The following is a 19,794-nucleotide window of genomic DNA, read 5'->3' on the forward strand; positions in this document are numbered from 1 at the left end:
GCTGCAGATAGGTGGGGCAGGTAAGTGATTAACACCAAATGGAACCCTATTGGGAAATTAAATGTCCTACTTGATTCAAGATGCATGAGGAAAAAAGAGTTCAGATGTCAAAACAGGAGTAAATTTCCCTGGAGAAAAGGTGACCTTAGCAGGGTTGACCTTGAACAGGTGTCAGAAATCGCTACATTTGTGTAGTGCAAAGCACACAGGTTTTGGTAGTCCAGCAAGACCTGAGGTCCAATCTCAAATCTCCTACTTACTTGTAAATCTATCTATTAAATAAACTTAGGCAAAGCACTTAACCTCCCTGAGCATTTTCACCACCTACAAAGTCTAAATTAGAAATCCTACACTTCAAGGGCTGCAAAGCCTCTACTACATTATAATACCTTACACATAATGAGTGCTCCATAAATGGTAGCTATTACTGTTTTAAGTCCAAATCAAATTTAAAACAAGAGATGACCTGAAATAGGAGAATTCTCAGAAATTCTTGATTTGAGAAAGTTATAAATAGCAAGAAAGTTATAAAAGCTTGGACACTACATATTCTAATATCAAATATCTAAATATCAATAATGACAGATGAGCTCTAACTGTATTGCTTTTCATTAACAGGATTTTTCTTCTCTGTGGTACAAAATGTAGTGTATTTATTGCCAAGAATTTATGGACGGTATCATGAGAACATGCCATCATATGGACCCTGAGATTTAAATTATTTTAATATAACTTTTTTTAAAGAAGAAAGTTTGAAGAAGTCTAGCAATTTTACCTGATGAGGTCCTGAACTCGACTGTTAAAAGTATCACCTTGTGAGGGTTTGTTTTTCATTTCCTGTGTCGATATTTTTGGTGTATCTGGCTGGCTGTTTCCATCTGGTCGATTGGCAATCAGGCAGCTAAAAACCACAGCATTGACTTTGAGAAGTCCAGTTGTCAAACCTTCAAAAAGTTGCTTATTTGTATTTCTTCCCAAAATAGCATTATTTTCATCTGGAACATAAACCTAGATGGAAAAAAAATACAGTAATTATATTTCAGGAAAACCACCAGAAGTGGACAGAGATAATGTGGAACATTTCTGGAATCATAAATAATTTTGAAATTGTAGAAGTGGCTAGCTAAATATTAGAGTGTTGGTTCTGAAGTTAGATTGTTGAGTTCAAGTCTCAGCTTTATCCTTGCTAGTTGAGCGACCTTGGGCATGTTGCTACTTCAAAGCTTCAATATATTCTCATTTATAAAAGAGGGACAACAACAATGCCTATATCATAAGATTCTAGTGAGGATTAAATGAGTTAATCCACATAAAATGCTTAGCTCATGCCAAGGCATACAGTAAGTGCTCAAGAAATAGTATTTATTCAATTGAATACATTATATTAACAATTTATATGAGCCCAGAAAATGAACCAATTGGTAAACTGACAACATTGTTTTCTTGTTAAAGTGAATTCTAAAAATATCTAATCTGAATTCCTCTATTAAAATCAAATTCGTATTCCTTATTACAGAATGGTAAAACAGTTTTTGCCTAATACCTAGTGTCATATTCAGCTATTCTTGTATATAGTTTACAAGAAGTAACATGGTTAAAAGTTGGGACTAGGAGTCAGAACCTGGGCTTAGTTTCTGACTCTACAGTTACATGGTCTTAGACAAATTCCTTAACCTTTCTGTGTCTCTATTTCCTCAATTGTGAAATGAGGATAATCATAATCATAGCAGTAAATCAACACGTGTAAATTCTTAGAACAATGTCTGGCACATAGGTAAGCCCCACAGAAGTGTTATCTGTTACTACATTTCTACTCTTACTATGATTCCTACTATTACCATGAGTAAATACTACTGTATATGAATAACAGTTCTCACAGAGAAGGATGACTTAAGAAGTACAATGGCTAGGGGTGCCTGGGTAGCTCAGTTTGTTAAGTGTAAGCTCAGATCACGATCTCATGGTTCGTGAGATTGAGCCCCATGTTGGGCTCTGCACTAACAGTGTAGAGCCTGCTTGTGATTCTCTTTCTCTGCCTCTTCCCTGCTCTTTCTCTCTCTCAAAATAAATAAGTAAATAAACATTAAAAAAAAGTACAATGGCTGGATATATAATTACCAGGCTGGGAGCTCTGTGCCCTTGGTCTGTAAGGGCTCACTCTTCCCAGGAAGAGGAGGGGTTGACTCCTAAAAGCCTTACTACCAAGAAAGGGGCAGAGACAATAAGCTAAGGGTGGGAAGAAGAGGTCTGGATGGAATCAGATGGTACTGTACTCAAGATCTACTTTTTCTTCTAGGAGATTACATGACTCAAAGTGACAATTTTACATTTCTGAGACTTGGTTTCTGTATCTGCCTACCTACTAGGACTACTATAAAGTTCAAATGAGATGATGAGTAGAAAAACACCTGGCAAATTATTACACTTCAAATGCACTTAGTATAATCAGCCTTTGCTTATCCTCACTCTTCACCTGCACCAGTCCTATCAAAAGAGGAATAAATACTCACTTGGATTAAAAAAAAAAAGAGGATCTTTATAAACACAAGCTAATGTCCCCTTCATTCCTTTCTGTTGTTGTTAATTTAGACATGCCATGAAAGTCACTTTTCTGAGAATAGCCTGTTTAAGACTGCTGATCATAAGTTCTATCCAACCATGGAGCCATTCCTAAACCCAAGTAATTACAGCAGAATCTTTCTGCAGTCTATGCTCCAATTAACTGATGAAAGCTCCCTTTGAAACTCTATAGTAGTTATAAAACAGTCACACAAACTTTCGACTGTGACTAGTGTAACCTAGCCTATCCCAATATAGCAGGTGGTATATGAGAATGGAATTTGAACCTAGGATTTCTATGTAAGTCAGGATGAGCTGGGTTATGCTGCAATGAAACACTCCTCAAAAATTTCAGTGGCTTCAAACAATAAAGTTTTATTTTTCATTCAAATGACATGTTCGTCTCAGGCTGGCTGGGGCTCTGTTCTGCGTCCTTGTCTTTACTCTGGAGTGACAAAGCAAGTACCATTTATAGTAACAACAACCAATAGAACTTTCTAAGATGATGCAAGTTTTTAAGTCTACACTGTTCTATATTTGCACTAGTCACATGTGGCTGTTGAGCACTAGAAATGTGGTTAGTGTGATACAGGGATTATATTTTTAAATTTAATTAATTTTAACTTTAATATTGGCTAGTGTATCAGACAGTACAGAGCACTATAGGTCACAGTGGCAGAGAAGAGAAAAAATCTCTGTAAGGTCTTGAATCAACATTACATGCATTACCTGAAAGTGATCTTCTCATTTTTGCTCACACCTTATTGGCTAGAATAATCATACCATCCAACCCAACCACAAGAGAACCAAGAAATGTCATCCAACTGTGTACTTGGAAAGAGGAAGAGAGGCAGGACATTTGGTCCGTGGTACTATTGACTGCATGATATTGTTTCTTCCATTATGCCTACACAAATATCATTCATGGTTAAGTTCTTTAGCATATGATGATTACATTTACTTTCTTATACAAATTTTTGGTCTCAGGTAACTTTTTTCATATGCTGAATTTCTTATTTATCTGTCATTAATTCATTGTCAATCTTTCTGGTTACAGTGAAATTTCCTCTCAAGTTCAGTCACAGCAGAAATTGTTGATTCTTTTTCTCCCCCCACATTCCCCCTGAAACCTACAACACCCCTGCACTAATATGGACTGTCTGCTCTGTAGGCCTGTGACACAACTCTCCTCTTGGGATTGCCCTTCATCTTCATCTTAAGAATTCCTTCCACCCCTTCCTGGGTTACATTCCCTTGTTTCTTGGATTCCATGTCTTTTTTTTCTTCCCATTCTCTCATTTTGTTGAGGAATATATTCCAACAAGTTCCTAAGAAAGGCTGCATGGAAAGAAAAATTTTGAGACCAGTGAGTCTTTATAGATCTTTATTTCATCCTTATACTTGAATGATGGTTTGGCTGAATGGAGGATTCTTGGTTGCAACTACTTTTCCTTCAGAGTTGTGAAAGACTGCTCCGTTATTTCCTACTCCAAGGGCTGTCATTAAAAGGTCCAAACAAATTCTAATATTTTTGTACATGGTCTGTTTTGTCCTCTCTAGAAACTTTCAGGAACTTCTTATCCCTGATTTCCTGTGTCTTGGTATAGGTTCTCCTTCTCCTTCTTCCTTCGTGTGTGTGTGTGCGTGTGTGTGTGTGTACAAAAACTCAGTACTCTTTTCAATCTGAAAACCATGTGTTTCACTTATGGGGAAATTTCTTGCATTATTTCCTTGCTAATTTCCTCCCACTCACTTTTCTCTGCTGGACTTTGGTCCTGAACTGAGCCTGTAATTTTCTTATATTTTGTTTTCTTCAGCTTTTCACCTCTTTACATTTTGTCCTACTTCTTAGGTGATTTCCTTAACTTTATTTTCCAGTCCTTCTACTGAGTTTTTCATTTCATCTATTGTATTTCTAATTTTCAGGAGCTATTTTTAGCTCCCTGTATGTTTTGTTTTTATAGTATTTTTTGTTTCATGGATATGTTTCTCATCTCTGTGAAGTTATGCTTTTTTAAGATTTTCTTCTGTTTCTTACATGGTCTCTGTTTCCTGTGAGTTCTTTCTCTTTAGGTTGTAAGCCTTCCATAAATAAGTGGTAATGTAGGACTTTCTGTTCATACTCAAGACTGATGCATAGATTAGTTTATCACAATCTTGATCCAATCACAAGATGGACACACACTCTGTGTGAAGGGCTTCAATTTAGATGACTAAACAGAGACCCAGCTTTTCCACTGGGAAATCCCAACTATTAGTAGTATAGGTATGTTCTCCCAGGAGAGTTAGTTTCAGAAGAATGAAATCCTATATCTTCTAAGCCTGGAGTATATAACATGGCCTATCCATTTTTGCAGAGATTCATAGAAGAAGGAGGCCGAGTGTCTCACTATTTAGGGAATAGATTTTCACTTAGTCATTTTGTTTTTGTAGGATTTTTTGTGTCTGTATATGGTGTCCCTGTACCTGGAGAAACTTTAGGTTTCAAACTTGTTTCTGCCACCATTGAGGGGAGTGTCATTTGGCGGTACACAGAGCACATGAAATCTAGGGTATCTAAACTGTCTCTTGTTTAAACTTTCAACCAATTACCCTCTTTCCAGTCCCACTTGTATCCTCATTTTCTGAGATACTTGGTGACTCTAATTCTTGAACCTTCTGGGGTTCTGTGGCACAAATTTTCTTCTGGCATTTTTCTTCCATTAATTTAGGTTTTAGCTTTTAGACAACTGTCCTTTAAGTATATGCTTCCCAGATTAAAACATATTTGCTTTCCTTTTCTTTCTATTTTCTTTGTTTTTGAGGATTCAGGCCTATATCTAACCACTATTAGTGGGGCCCCCCCCGGAAAAGAAAATATAACTTGTGTTTTCAAGTTGGCCACATTTTAAAATTAACTCAATAAATCCACTAAAAACACAACTTTCTTTTTCTTTTACACACTACAGAAAGAATAGGAGAAATACATTTCTGGGTAATGTCAGTTTCTTCATTATCACAAAATTTCATAATCCTTTCTTTTCAAAACCTTGTACTGATTTTCATCATTATTTCAAATAAAACACTATGCATGTGTATTTAGTAATCTTTCACTTAATTAGAAGTACTTCATCCATTTATTTCATCTTTGAAGAATATAGTTTGAGAATTAATAAAAAATAAAAAAAACCTGAGGTACCAAAATTAATGACATTTATTTAATCACCTGCTTATCTAACATTTGAGTATCTACTACATACATGATCAAGGGATCAGAGTGATGCTCTGCTCACCTTATGGGTCATTCAGACCCTACAGACTCTGATTTTATAAACAAATGTAAGAGGCTGTGGTTTCATGGTTTACAGAGGAACAGAAAAAACAATATAAAAGAGGAAAGTGGTGAATATTTTAGAGGCAGGCAGTAGCAAAAGGTGACACTAATTCTGGAAGCACAAGAAAGGACAGATATGAGTGCAAAAAAGGTATTACAACATGAGACTCAGTTGTCTTTATTAGACTTACTCATCTTTATTTCCTCTGAAATTATCATTTAGTATATATCAGTATAACTGCTTATGCTCAAAATGACAACCTAAAGATACTAAAAAAAAAAAAAAAAAAGGATAAATTGTGAACAATACTCACTGGGAGAGAGGAAGAGAAGGAAGGACAGAGACTAACATCTATGAGGTTTTTCTACTAAGTCAAACATGGTTAAGCATTTTTCCTGTATCATAACATTTAATTCTTACAGATTGAGAATTCAAGTTCAGAGATATCAAGGACATGCCCAAGTTTCACAGCTAATTAAAGGAAGGTCCAGTACTTGAACCTGAATTTAATAGACTTTAAAGCCCGTGTGCACTGACTCCTCACATTGGGTATCTCTTTTACTGAAGATTCAGCAGAAACTTTCTCTTTGGTGGAGGGAAGTAAAAACTGATCATGGGCCAAACAATGTCTTTCTGATGTCTCTTCCATTAAAAAAAAAAAAAAAAAAAAGAATTCCATAAGTGCTTTATTCTTGGCCAAAGGGCAAGAATACATTATATTTAAGGATTGTTGGGATAATTCTGGGTGAAATATACTAATCTCATTATCCAGAAACTGTCAATGTGGTTTAAACATCAAATGTCACTTCTTCATCAGCCCTAAGAAAATAAGCTCAGTGTAAAGTAAATCAGATATATTTTTACAATATGCTTATATTCTCTGTCTATAGCTGGTAACTTTTGATTTTATATTTCATTGGGGCTTTCTACTTAATTTTAGAAATACCATTTGGCAGTTTCTTCATAAAGTAAACACAAACTGAAAAACCTCCCTAACAATCTGGCAGTTATATGAAGAACGCTCGTGGCCTGCAGGGGCCTAGCTTCCCTTGTTAGGCCTGCTGCAGTGAATCCTGGGACTTCAGACCTAGGTCAAAAGAATGTCACTGTACTGAACAGTCTTTTACTTTCTCCCCATAATTTACTATTTTCCAACAGTCTAAGTTAGCCTGACATTCAGTTCAGCTCCTTATCATATTTTTACATAGAATTTTGTGTTTGTATGTGTATTTTCTCATTTAGTATTGATCCTTTCACTGCTGAGAACAGAATTTTCTTTTGCTTGTAACCTTTACTGAAGTCTTTTTTGTGTTTCATCAGGACATTTTATTCAAGTGGTCACAGAAATTCTCCTTATCCTTCTATATAGACTTTTCTTTTCCTGCTTTTAAATCATTTAACAGCAACGATTTAATAGGAAACCAATGTTTCATCTAGGAAAGAATTTCAAAATTGCCTAAGTTAAGGTAAGGAGGGACTTATTTTCAGTGAGACAGAAAGGTTCTTTCTAAGTCTTCAAAAATGAGATTTGATAAAAAGAAACTTGCAGGGGAAAGTATCTACACTGTAAAGGATAATGTATTCAGAGCACTACTCTATACTGTTGTCTTTTGTCTAGTTGGGTATCGCTGTTACTTGCCAGAGGTAAAATAACTCATTAGCAGCCTGCTCTTTTGGGACACTTAGTAGATGAAAGGCACACCTAGAGTTCTAATACATGTTTACAGACCAACACTAGAGTTTAACTTCCTTCCAGCACAGTTGCGGGCCAAGGGCACATTGCAAGTTGAGGAGCCTGTCCTTTAGGAAAGGTGTGCTAGCAACATCCTCCCCTCCCCCCTGCTCACTGCCCCGATCTATTGCACACCTGGCTTACCTGCGTCTGGAACACATTCCATCCTGGGGTGGGTGGTCTCTGAAGGGCAGGGGAATGTTACCTTCCCAGCATGCACCAGTGCTTATAACTATCACCTGGTGGTATGTACCTGACCTGGCCTGGGAAAAAACAGAGCTATGTAGCTTTTGGCTCTTCTGAATCTGTCACTCCTGAGGCAGAAATCTAAAACCACAATTTTTCTCCAATGGATGAAAGGCATTTCCCTTAGTATATTTCTTCAGAATACACTTGTGGTCATTACCTTACAGTTGCAAATTACAGGTTGACTTCATGTACATATTCTTACTATAAAGTTTCCCCTTCCTCTCAAAAAGATATTTTAGCTTCTTAAAGTCTACAGGTATTTCATATAGTTTTAGATCTAGAAAGAATTTCTGAATCAAATTTTTTCATTTTATATTTGAGAAAATCATGGTCCAGAGGAGGAAAATTTCCTGAGGATAAAGAAACTGTCAAGGTTGGAATAAGTACTGTGTGTCTTCTCTAAACCTACTCCAAGGAGAAATCCAATATTTATGGGACCAAACCGTGAGGCAAAGTGTTTTGGCAAAATTAAGTTAAAAGTCATTGTCACTTTTAAAAGGCAAATTTACATTTTTCCTCCCACTACCTCATACTATCAAAGTAATTTCAAAAACTTCCTACATTCTTCTTTGCAATACAGAAAGATGCTTTTCTTAGTAGTACAAATCCATCCTTTTGTAACGTGATTTCCCGAGAGAGAAAATTAACTTGGTAATCAGTGGTAATTCTATCCAGATAATTTTTAGTATTGTGAAGTTGGGTTTATGTATTTTTAAGTTGTACAGTGTGTTTGTTCACAATGGTAAGAATATGATTTAAGTTCACTGAGAACCAATAGAAGATTGTATAGAAATACAGGCCTAGGGGCGCCTGGATGGCGCAGTCGGTTAAGCGTCCGACTTCAGCCAGGTCACGATCTCGCGGTCCGTGAGTACGAGCCCCGGGCTCTGGGCTGATGGCTCAGAGCCTGGAGCCTGTTTCCGATTCTGTGTCTCCCTCTCTCTCTGCCCCTCCCCCGTTCATGCTCTGTCTCTCTCTGTCCCAAAAATAAATAAACGTTGAAAAAAAAATTTAAAAAAAGAAATACAGGCCTACATCAAGAACCAAGAATAATTTCAAATAAACAACCTAACCTTACACCTGAAGGAGCTAGAGAAAAGAACAAATGAAGCCTAAAGCCAGCAAAAGGAAGGAAATAATAAAGATTAGAGCAGAAATAAGTGAAAGAGAAACTAAAAAAACACAATAAATAGATCAATAAAACTAGGAGATAGTTACTTGAAAAAAATTAGAAACACTGATAAACCTCTAGACTTATCCAAAAGAAAAGAAAAAGGACCCAAATAAAATCACAAATGAGAGAGGAGAAATAACAACCAACACCACAGAGATACAAACAATTATAAGAGAATATTATGAAAAACCATATGCCAACAAATGGGACAACCTGAAAGAAATGTGTAAAAATTCCCCAAAAACAAAATCCAGGGCCAGATGGCTTCACAGGCAAATTCTATCAAACATTTAAAGAGGAATTAATACCTATTTTTCTCAAACTATTCCAAAAATAGAAAAGGAAGGAAAAACTTCTAAAGTCACTCTATGAGGCAGCATTTCCCTGATACCAAAACCAGACAAAGACTCCACTAAAAAAGAGAACTACAGGCTAATATGCCTAAAGAACATGGATGCAAAAATTCTCAAGAAAATACTAGCAAACTGAATCCAATAATGCATCAAGAGAATCATTCACCATGATCAAATGGGATTTATTTCTAGGTTGAAAGGGTGGTTCAATATTCCCCAATCAGTCATTGTGATACACCACATTAATAAAAGGATAAGAACCATATGATCATTTCAAGAGATGCAGAAAAAGCATCTCACAAATATCCACTTGTGATAAAAACTCTCAACAAAGTAGGTTTAGAGAGAATACCTCAACATACCTCAATATAACAAAGGCCATATATGAAAAATCCACAGCTAAAATCATCTTCAATGGGGAAAAACTGGGAGCTTTTCCTCTATGATCAGGAACATAACAGAGATGTCCACCCTCACCACTGTTATTTAACATAGTACTGGAAGTCCTAGCCACAGCCATCACACAATAAAATGAAATAAAAAGGCATCCAAATTGGTAAGGAAGAAGTGAAACTTTCACTATTTGCCCACTGTCACTTCACAGGGACTTCTCTTGTAGTAATAACGGTAGTGAAAGAGGCGGCAGTGGTAAGAACAGCTGACAATTAGCGATCAGCTAACAATGTAAGACACTGTGCTAACTACTTCACCCAGATCATCACACTTAATCCACACAATATTCCCACAGACCAGTACTGCTGTTCCTATTTTCAGAAAAGAAATCCAGGGTTTAGAGAGGTTAAATACGGCAGAGTAAGGGCCTCAATCCAGGCAGCCCCCCTGCTGAGCCTGAGCCTTTAACTATTTTACTACACTGTACTGAGGGTTAATCAAGATGACATGTGAAAGTGCTTGGAAATTAGAAAGCACTAAACAAGTGTGAGGGAATTTTTATTGCCACTTCCAGATACTTAGACAAGTGACCACAATTAGCTTTCATCCAATGTTAATAGTTTAAATATTGCTTCCCCTTGTAGCAGCTATTCAAAAGACAATGCTTCATATTCAGCAAAAGCTGCAAAAGTACCTGTGAAGGTGTTTTTGTTAAATATGAAATTTATTGTCAAATTGGTTTCCATACAACACCCAGTACTCATCCCAACAGGTGCCCTCCTCAATGCCCATCACCCACCCTCCACTCACTCCCACTCCCCATCAACCCTCAGTTTATTCTCAGTTTTTTAGAGTCTCTTATGGTTTGCCTCCTTCCCTCTCTGTAACTTTTCCCCTTTCCCATGGTCTTCTGTTAAGTTTCTCAGGATCCACCATAAGTGTGAAAACATATGGTATCTGTCTTTCTCTGTATGACTTATTTCACTTAGCATAACGCTCTCCAGTTCCATCCACATTGCTACAAAAGGCCATATTTCATTCTTTCTCCTTGCCAAGTAGTATTCCATTGTATATATAAACCACAACTTCTTTATCCATTCATCAGTTGATGGACATTTAGGCTCTTTCCATAATTTGGCTATTGGTGAAAGTGCTGCTATAAACATTGGGGTAAAAGTGCCCCTATGCATCAGCACTCCTGTATCCCTTGGGTAAATTCCTAGCGGTGCTATTGCTGGGTCATAGGGTAGATCTATTTTTAAGTTTTTGAGGAAGCTCCACACTGTTTTCCAGAGTGGCTGCACCAGTTTGCATTCTCACCAACAGCGCAAGAGGGTTCCCCATTTCTCCACATCCTCGCCAGCATCTGTAGTCACTTGAGTTGTTCATTTTAGCCACTCTGACCGGCGTGAGGTGGTACCTCAGTGTGGTTTTGATTTGTATTTCCCTGTTGAGGAGTGATGTTGAGCATCTTTTCATGTGTCTGTTGGCCATGTGGATGTCTTCTTTAGAAAGGTGTCTATTCATGTCTTCTGCCCATTTCTTCACTGGATTATTTGTTTTTTGGGTGTGGAGTTTGGTGAGTTCTTTATAGATTTTGGATACTAGCCCTTGGTCTGATAGGTCATTTGCAAATGTATTTTCCCATTCCGTTGGTTGCCTTTTAGTTTCGTTGATGGTTTCCTTTGCAGTACAGAAGATTTTTATCTTCACGAGGTCCCAATAGTTCATTTTTGCTTTTGTTTCCCTGGCCTTCAGAGATGTGTCGAGTAAGGAGTTGCTATGGCTGAGCTCAAAGAGGTTGTTGCCTGTTTTCTCCTCTAGGGTTCTGATGGTTTCTTGTCTCACATTCAGGTCCTTCATCCATTCTTACTTTATTTTTGTGTATGGTATAAGAAAGTGGTCTAGTTTCATTCTTCTGCATGTTGCTGTCCAGTTCTCCCAGCACCATTTGCTAACAAGACTGCCTTTTTTTCCATTGGATATTCTTTCCTGCTTTGTCAAAGATTAGTTGGCCATAGTTTCGTGGGTCACTGGAGAATCTATTCTATTCCATTGGTCTACATGTCTGTTTTCGTGGCAAAACCATGCTGTCTTAATGATTACAGGTTTGTAGTAGAGGCTAAAGTCTGGGATTGTGATGCCTCCCGCTTTGGTCTTCTTCTTTAATACTACTTTGGCTATTCGGGGTCTTTTGTGGTTCCATACAAATTTTAGGATTGCTTGTTCTAGCTTCGAGAAGAATGCTGGTACAACTTTGATTGGGATTGCATTGGATGTGGAGATAACTTTGGGTAGTATTGACATTTTAACAATATTTATTCTTCCAATTTATGAGCACGGAATGTTTTTCCATTTCTTTGTGTCTTCTTCAATTTCCTTCATAAGCTTTCTACAGTTTTCAACATACAGATCTTTTACATCTCTGGTTAGGTTTATTCCTAGGTATTTTATGATTCTTGGTGCAATTGTGAATGGGATTAGTTTCTTTATTTGTCTTTCTGTTGCTTCATTATTAGTGTATAAGAATGCAACTGATTTCTGTACATTAATTTGTATCCTGCAACTTTGCTGAATTCATGTATCAGTTCTAGCAGACTTTTGGTGGAGTCTATCGGGTTTTCCATGTACAGTATCATGTCATCTGCAAAAAGTGAAAGCTTGACTTCATCTTTGCCAATTTTGATGCCTTCGATTTCCTTTTGTTGTCTAATTGCTGATGCTAGAACTTCCAATGCTGTATTAAACAACAGCGGTGAGAGTGGACATCCCTGTCATGTTCCTGATCTCAGGGGAAATGCTCTCAGTTTTTCTCCATTGAGGATGACATTAGCTGTGGGCTTTTCATATATGGCTTTTATGATGTTTAAGTGTGTTCCTTCTATCCCAACTTTCTCGAGGAGTTTTATTAAGAAAGGATGCTGTATTTTGTCAAATGCTTTTTCTGCATCGATTGACAGGATCATATGGTTCTTTTCTATTCTTTTACTAATGTGATGTCTCACATTGTTTGATTTGTGAATACTGAACCAGCCCTGCATCCCAGGAATGAATCCCACTTGATCATGGTGAATAATTCTTTTTATATGCTGTTGAATTTGATTTGCTAGTATCTTGTTGAGAATTTTTGCATCCATGTTCATCAGCGATATTGGCCTGTAATTCTCTTCTTTTGCTGGGTCTCTGTCTGGTTTGGGAATCAAAGTAATGCTGGCTTCATAGAATGAGTCTGGAAGTTTTCCTTCCCTTTCTATTTTTTGGAACAGCTTGAGAAGGATAGGTATTATCTCTGCTTTCAATGTCTGGTAGAATTCCCCAGGGAAGCCATCTGGTCCTGGACTCTTATTTGTTGGGAGATTTTTGATAACTGATTCAATTTTTTCACTGGTTATGGGTCTTTTCAAGTTTTCTATTTCTTCCTGTTTGAGTTTTGGAAGTGTGTGGGTGCTTAGGAATTTGTCCGTTTCTTCTAGGTTGTCCAGTTTGTTGGCATGTAATTTTTCATAGTATTCCCTGATAATTGCTTGTATTATGAGGGATTGGTTGTAATAATTCCATTTTCATTCATGATTTTATCTATTTGGGCCTCTCCCTTTTCTTTTTGAGAAGCCTGGCTAGAGGTGTATCAATTTTGTTTATTTTTTCAAAAAACCAACTCTTGGTTTCATTGATCTGCTCTACAGGTTTTTTTTAGATTCTATATTGTTTACTTCTGCTCTGATCTTTATTATATCTATTCTTCTGCTGGGCTTGGGGTATCTTTGCTGTTCTGCTTCTATTTCCTTTAGGTGTGCTGTTAGATTTTGTATTTGGGATTTTTCTTGTTTCTTGAGATAGGCCTGATTGCAATGTATTTTCCTCTCAGGACTGCCTTCGCTGCATCCCAAAGCGTTTGGATTGTTGTATTTTCATTTTCATTTGTTTCCATATATTTTTTAATTTCTTCTCTAATTGCCTGGTTGACCCATTCATTCTTTAGTAGGGTGTTCTTTAATCTCCATACTTTTGGAGGTTTTCCAAACTTTTTCCCGTGGTTGATTTCACGTTTCACAGCATTGTGGTCTGAAAGTGTGCATGGTATGATCTCAATTCTTTTATACTTATGAAGGGCTGTTTTGTGACCCAGTATGTGATCTATCTTGGAGAATGTTCCATGTGCACTAGAGAAGAAAGTATCTTCTGTTGCTTTGGGATGCAGAGTTCTAAATATATCTGTCAAGTCCATCTGATCCAGTGTATCATTCAGGGCCCTTGTTTCTTTATTGATCCTGTGTCTAGATGATCTCTCCATTGTTGTACATGGAGAATTAAAGTCCCCTGCAACTACCACATTCTTATCAATAAGGTTGCTCATGTCTGTGATTCTTTTATATAATTGGGGGCTCCCGTATTTGGCACACTGATATTTATAATTGTTAGCTCTTCCTGATGGATAGACTGTGTAATTATCATATAATGCTCTTCTTCATCTCTTGTTACAGCCTTTAATTTAAAGTCTAGTTTGTCTGATATAAGTATGGCTACTCCAGCTTTCTTTTGACTTCCAGTTGCATGATAGATAGTTCTCCATCCCCTCACTTTCAATCTGAAGGTGTCCTCAGGTCTAAAATGAATCTCTTATAGAGAGCAAATAGATGGGTCTTGTTTTTTTTAATCCATTCTGATACCCTATGTCTTTTCGTTGGAGAATTTAGTCCATTTACATTCAGTGTTATTATTCAAAGATACAGGTTAGGAGTCATTGTGATGTCTGTAGGTTTCGTGCTTGTAGTGATGTCTCTGCTACTTTGTGGTCCTTGCAACATTTTACTCACAGAGTCGCCCTTAGTATCTCTTGTAGGGCTGGTTTAGTGGTGATGAATTCCTTCAGTTTTTGTTTGTTTGGGAAAACTTTTATCTCTCCTTCTATACTGAATGACATACTTGCTGGATAAAGGATTCTTGGCTGCACATTTTTTCTGTTCATCACATTGAAGGTTTCCTGCCATTCCTTTCTGGCCTGCCAAGTTTCAGTAGGTAGGTTTGGCACTCCCCTATGTGTCTACTTTTGTAGTTAGGGCCCATTTATCCCTAGCTGCTTTCAGAATTCTCTCTTTATCCTTGTATTTTGCCAGTTTCACTATGATATGTCGTGCAGAAGATCGATTCAAGTTATGTCTACAGGGGGTTCTCTGTGCCTCTTGGATTTCAATGCTTGCTTCCTTCCCCAGATCAGGGAAGTTCTCAGCTAGGATTTGTTCAAGTTCACCTTCAGCCCCTTTCTCTCTCTCGTCTTCTTCCGGAATTCCTATGACACGGATATTGTTCCGTTTGATTGCATCACTTAGTTCTCTAATTCTCCCCTCATACTCCTGGATTTTTTTCTTTTTCTCAGCTTCCTCTTTTCCCATAACTTTATCTTCGAATTCACCTATTCTCTCCTCTGCCCCTTCAATCTGTGCTATGGCCACCTCCATTTTATTTTGCACCTCATTTATAGCATTTTTAAATTCCTCGTGACTATTTTTTAGTCCCTTGATCTCTGTAGCAATAGATTCTCTGCTGTCCTCTATGCTTTTTGCAAGCGCAGTGATTAATTTTATGACTGTTATTCTAAATTCTTGTTCCGTTGTATTGCTTAAATCGGTTTTGATCAATTGGTTAGCTGTCCCTACTTCCTGGAGTTTCTTTTGAGGAGAATTCTTCTGTTTCATCACTTTGGGTAGTCCCTGCGGTAGCTCCAAACTGCAGGGCACTTCCCCTGTGCTGCCCGGGGTAACTTGTGTTGGTGGGTGGGGCCGCAGTCAGATCCCATGTCTGTCCCAGCCCACCGCTGGGGCCACAGTCAGACTGGTGTGTACCTTATCTTCCCCCCTCCCAGGGGCAGGACTCACTGTGGGGTGGTTTGGCCCCTGTCTGGGCTGTTTGCACACTGTCAGGCTTGTGCTGCTTCAATGGGATCTGGCCAAGGGCTTATTAGATGGGGTGGATCTGCAAGGTGCATAGGGGTGGAAGGGGCAGGCTTAGCTAGCTTTGTTGGTGGTGGTCCCCTGAGGTGGGGCCCTGCAGCACCAGGAGGGAGGCAGGTCAGTTGGAGGGATGGACCCATAGAAGCACAGCACTGGGTGTTTGCCTGGTGCAACCAAGTTTGGTGATGGGAACTGGTTCCCTTGGAATTTCGGCTGGGGGATGGGGGAGGGAGATGGAGATTGGCAGCACCTTTGTTCCCCTGTTGAGCTGAGCTCTGTCTTCTGGGCTCAACAACTCTCCCTTCTGGCATCCTCTTGCCCTCCCTACTCTCCGAGAGCAGAGCTGTTGACTTTTAACATCCCAGATGTTAAGTCCTGCTGGCTGTCAGAACTCACGGAGTCTGGCCCCTCTGCTTTTGCAAGCCAGACTTCGGGGGTTCTTCCTTGCCTGTAGGGCTGCCCCTCCACTACCCCACCTCCCTCCCACCAGTGCGTGCAGCACGCACCGCCTCTCTGCCCTTCGTACCCTCTTCTGTGGGTCTCTTGTCTACGCTTGGGTCTCAAGAGTCCATTCTGCTAGTCTTCCAGGGGTTTTTTGGGTTATTTTTAGGCCCATGTGGGTGGAATCTAAGTGATCACCAGGACAAGGTGAGCCCAGTGTCCTCCTATGCTGCCATCTTTTCTCTATGAATTGAAGGGTTTTTTTTTTTTAATTTTTAACATTTATTCAATTTTGAAGACAGCATAAGCAGGAGAGGGGGAAAGAGAGAGGGAGACAGAATCTGAAGCAGACTCCAGGATCTGAGCTGTCAGCACAGAGCCTGACGCAGGGCAGGACTCAAATTCACAAATCGTGAGATCATGATATGAGCTGAAGTTGGATGCTTAACCAACTAAGCCACCCAGGCACCCTAGAAGTACCTGTGAAGTGTTTAAAGGTAGAATGTCAGGAAAATACACACATATATATCTTTCTCATAGATATTTCTACATTTTGCATATATAGAATTGAGAGCGGAATTTTGGTTTTATATCTTCAGAAAGGTTTAAGTAGAAACATGGGGAAACACTTGTTACGGATAACCACTGAGCCATGCTATCTACCTTATAGAAAGATTAACATTTTGGAGGAACTTATTCAGTTTAAGTAAGTATGTATATGTGGATCATGAAATAGATAAATTCACATAAGAAAGGACATGAATATCATCCATATTTCACCTGTATTTGAAATAACAGTATAATTCTCTGACCCACAAAACCCATTAGCTTACAACAATTTCTTTCATTCACTTATCAAATATTTTTCAAATACTATGTCCTAGGCTCTGTGACAAGCTCAGTGGGTGAAGATAAAGACAAAGCTCTGTTCTCAAGAGTTCACTGGTGGGGCATCTGGGGGCCTTAGTCAGTTGAGTGTTTGTTGATTTCCCTGACTCTTGATTTCAGCCCAGGTCATGATCTTATGGTTCCTGAGATTCAGCCTGCTTGGGATTCTCTCTCTCCCTCTCTCTCTACCACTCCCCTGCTCTTTCTCTCTCTTTCTCTCTCAAAAATAAACTTAAAAAAAAAAAAAAGAGTTCATTGGTAAGTATACCATAATAGAATTTCATGTTATAGGTACAGCAACCCTAGAAATAAACTCATGGCACTGTAAGGACTGGAACACAAGGAACATTGCCCAGAGGGATAAGTCATGAGCTGAGTCTCACAGCCAGAACCTAGCTTGGTGGGGTGGTGGTGGTGTGGGGCAGCAGAGTGCACACAAGGAAACAGCATGAAAGAAGGAATCAGTGTGTGTGTACATTCAGGGAGCCTCAAGTTGCTGGGTGTAGCCAGAGTATTGGGAAATAAGACTATCAGATCACAGAGGCCACGTATGCATCATTAAGGAATTTTGCTCTTAATCTAGACAGTGATGTGTTAGCCAATGAAAGATTCATTTCAGAAAGAGGATTTGTCACAATGTGTAGGCTATTATAGAAGAGGTTAAAATTAATGGCTAAAATTAATGGTTAAAATTAAGAGAAGGAGGCTACTGTACTGCTACAAGTGAGAGATGATGGGGAATGGAGAATAATCTGATTAAATTGCATATTTAGGGAATGGGAAGGAAGGAGTTATTTACCAGGATAGGGAATATAGGAGAAGGGAGGAGGGCAGGCCTAGTTTTGGACATGCTAAGTTCTGGATCCTGGGTATGGAGATGCTTATTTGGGATCACCAGTGTATGTATAATAGTTGAAGCCATAAACACAAAATTGTCCATGAAGGTGGTACATCTTAAGGGGGAAGAGAAGAAAAACTCAAAAAGAAATCCTGGGAAACATCAACATTTGCAAAATGTCCAGAAGGGGATTTACATATACCAAAGAAGGGGAGATTTTGAACTTGGAAGTCACTGGTGATCTTGGTGAAAGCACTTTGAGTAGAATGGTGGGAGAAAAAGCCAAAGTACAGTGGGTAGAAAGTGAATGTGTAGTGTTGGGGCACCTGGGTGGCTCAGGTCATGATCTCATGGTTCATAAGTTCAAGCCCCACAATGGGCTCTCTGCTGTCAGTACAGAGCATGCTTTGGATCCTCTGTCTCCCTCACTCTCTGCCCCTCCCCCGCTCATGGTTTTTCTTTTTCTTTTTTTTCTTTTTTAACGCTTATTTATTTTTTGAGACAGAGAGAGAGACAGAGCATGAACGGGGGAGGGGCAGAGAGAGAGAGGGAGACACAGAATCGGAAGCAGGCTCCAGGCTCTGGGCCATCAGCCCAGAGCCCGACGCGGGGCTCGAACTCATGGACCGCGAGATCGTGACCTGAGCTGAAGTCGGACGCTTAACCGACTGAGCCACCCAGGCGCCCAAGGTTTTTCTAAAAAATAAATATTTAAAATTTTTTTTTAAAAAGTGTGTCATGTCAAAATGAAAAAAGTGAAGGCAGAATGCTCTTTGAGATGCTTCGTTGTGACGGAAAGGTGTGGTAAATGTGACAGAAGCCAATGAGCTGTTACTTCTCTTGTGTCGGAAACAGAACAGCACCCAGTGATAGTAATACAATAAAGCCTGATGATGTTGGCTTATGTTTTACAAGTGATCACTTAATTTTGGCAGCTTGGACTAAAACAAATGCAGGAATTAAACTGTTAGGAAAATATGAAAGTGCTAGTCTCAGGACAGGTAATCTTTTTTTTTTTTAATTTTTTTTTTTACGTTTATTTTTGAGAGAGAGGGAGAGACAGAGCGTGAGCAGGGGAGGGGCAGAGAGAGAGGGAGACACAGAATCTGAAGCAGGCCCTAGGCTCCGAGCCGTCAGCACAGAGCCAGATGCGGGACTCAGACCCACCAACCGTGAGATTATGACCTGGGCCGCAGTCGGACACTCAGCCGACTGAGCCACCCGGGAGCCCCAGGACAGGTAATCTGATCCAACAAAGAAGCCAGATTTTCCCAAGTTAATTATAGATAATGTTTTCAAAATTGTATTATTTGTTTTTCTAAAAATATCAAGTATTTGTTAGACTTTATATATAATGTACAATAAAAATAAAGGTTTCAGTCTTCCTTTTTCACAACATTGATTTGGGGAACATATCCCCATATATTTCTCACTGCATGCAGTAAATCTCAAAGGAAGGGTAGGTATGTGTGATTTGAAAAAAGTGTTCTAGACAACCTGATCTGTATTCCTAATCTTTAGATGAGACTCCATGCCCTACAGATCCAGTCTAGGAAGGTAGCTCAGTAAATGTTAAACTATCTCAACATGCCCAATACAAGAGGTGGAGGCAAAAGCAATTGGTTTAGTATGGTTTCTGCACTAAATCTGTATGTGGCCTTGCATGAGTTATTTAAGACTCCTTGAGTCTGTTCCCTCACCTGAAAATTGAAAGGGTTGTATGAGAGGATCTTTGAAGTTCTTTATAGCTCTTGATACTTTATGATTTGTTGACAAGTGAGTCTAGGATTGCTGAATTTGGTTTATTTTCTCTCTATTTTTCTCTATGCTTTATTTGCTTTCTGCTTGGTGATTTTCAAGAACACAAGGGACAATTTCCTTCCATGCCTCCTGTTCTAGCCATTT

At 38.8% G+C, this 19,794-nt stretch overlaps 1 protein-coding gene across 3 annotated transcripts in view; it reads right to left on the reverse strand.

Annotated features, from left to right (window-relative positions):
- SCAPER (S-phase cyclin A associated protein in the ER) overlaps positions 1–19,794 on the reverse strand; it is a 508,094-nt gene that overhangs the window by 86,862 nt on the left and 401,438 nt on the right. For all 3 annotated transcript variants that reach the window (XM_030317623.2, XM_030317622.2, XM_030317624.1), the window contains one exon: positions 776–1,008. In XM_030317623.2, the coding sequence (XP_030173483.1) occupies positions 776–1,008 (233 nt within the window). The remainder of the gene's footprint in view (positions 1–775; positions 1,009–19,794) is intronic.

Source organism: Lynx canadensis, chromosome B3 (genome assembly GCF_007474595.2).
Source record: "Lynx canadensis isolate LIC74 chromosome B3, mLynCan4.pri.v2, whole genome shotgun sequence".
In the NCBI taxonomy this organism is placed as follows: domain Eukaryota; kingdom Metazoa; phylum Chordata; class Mammalia; order Carnivora; family Felidae; genus Lynx; species Lynx canadensis.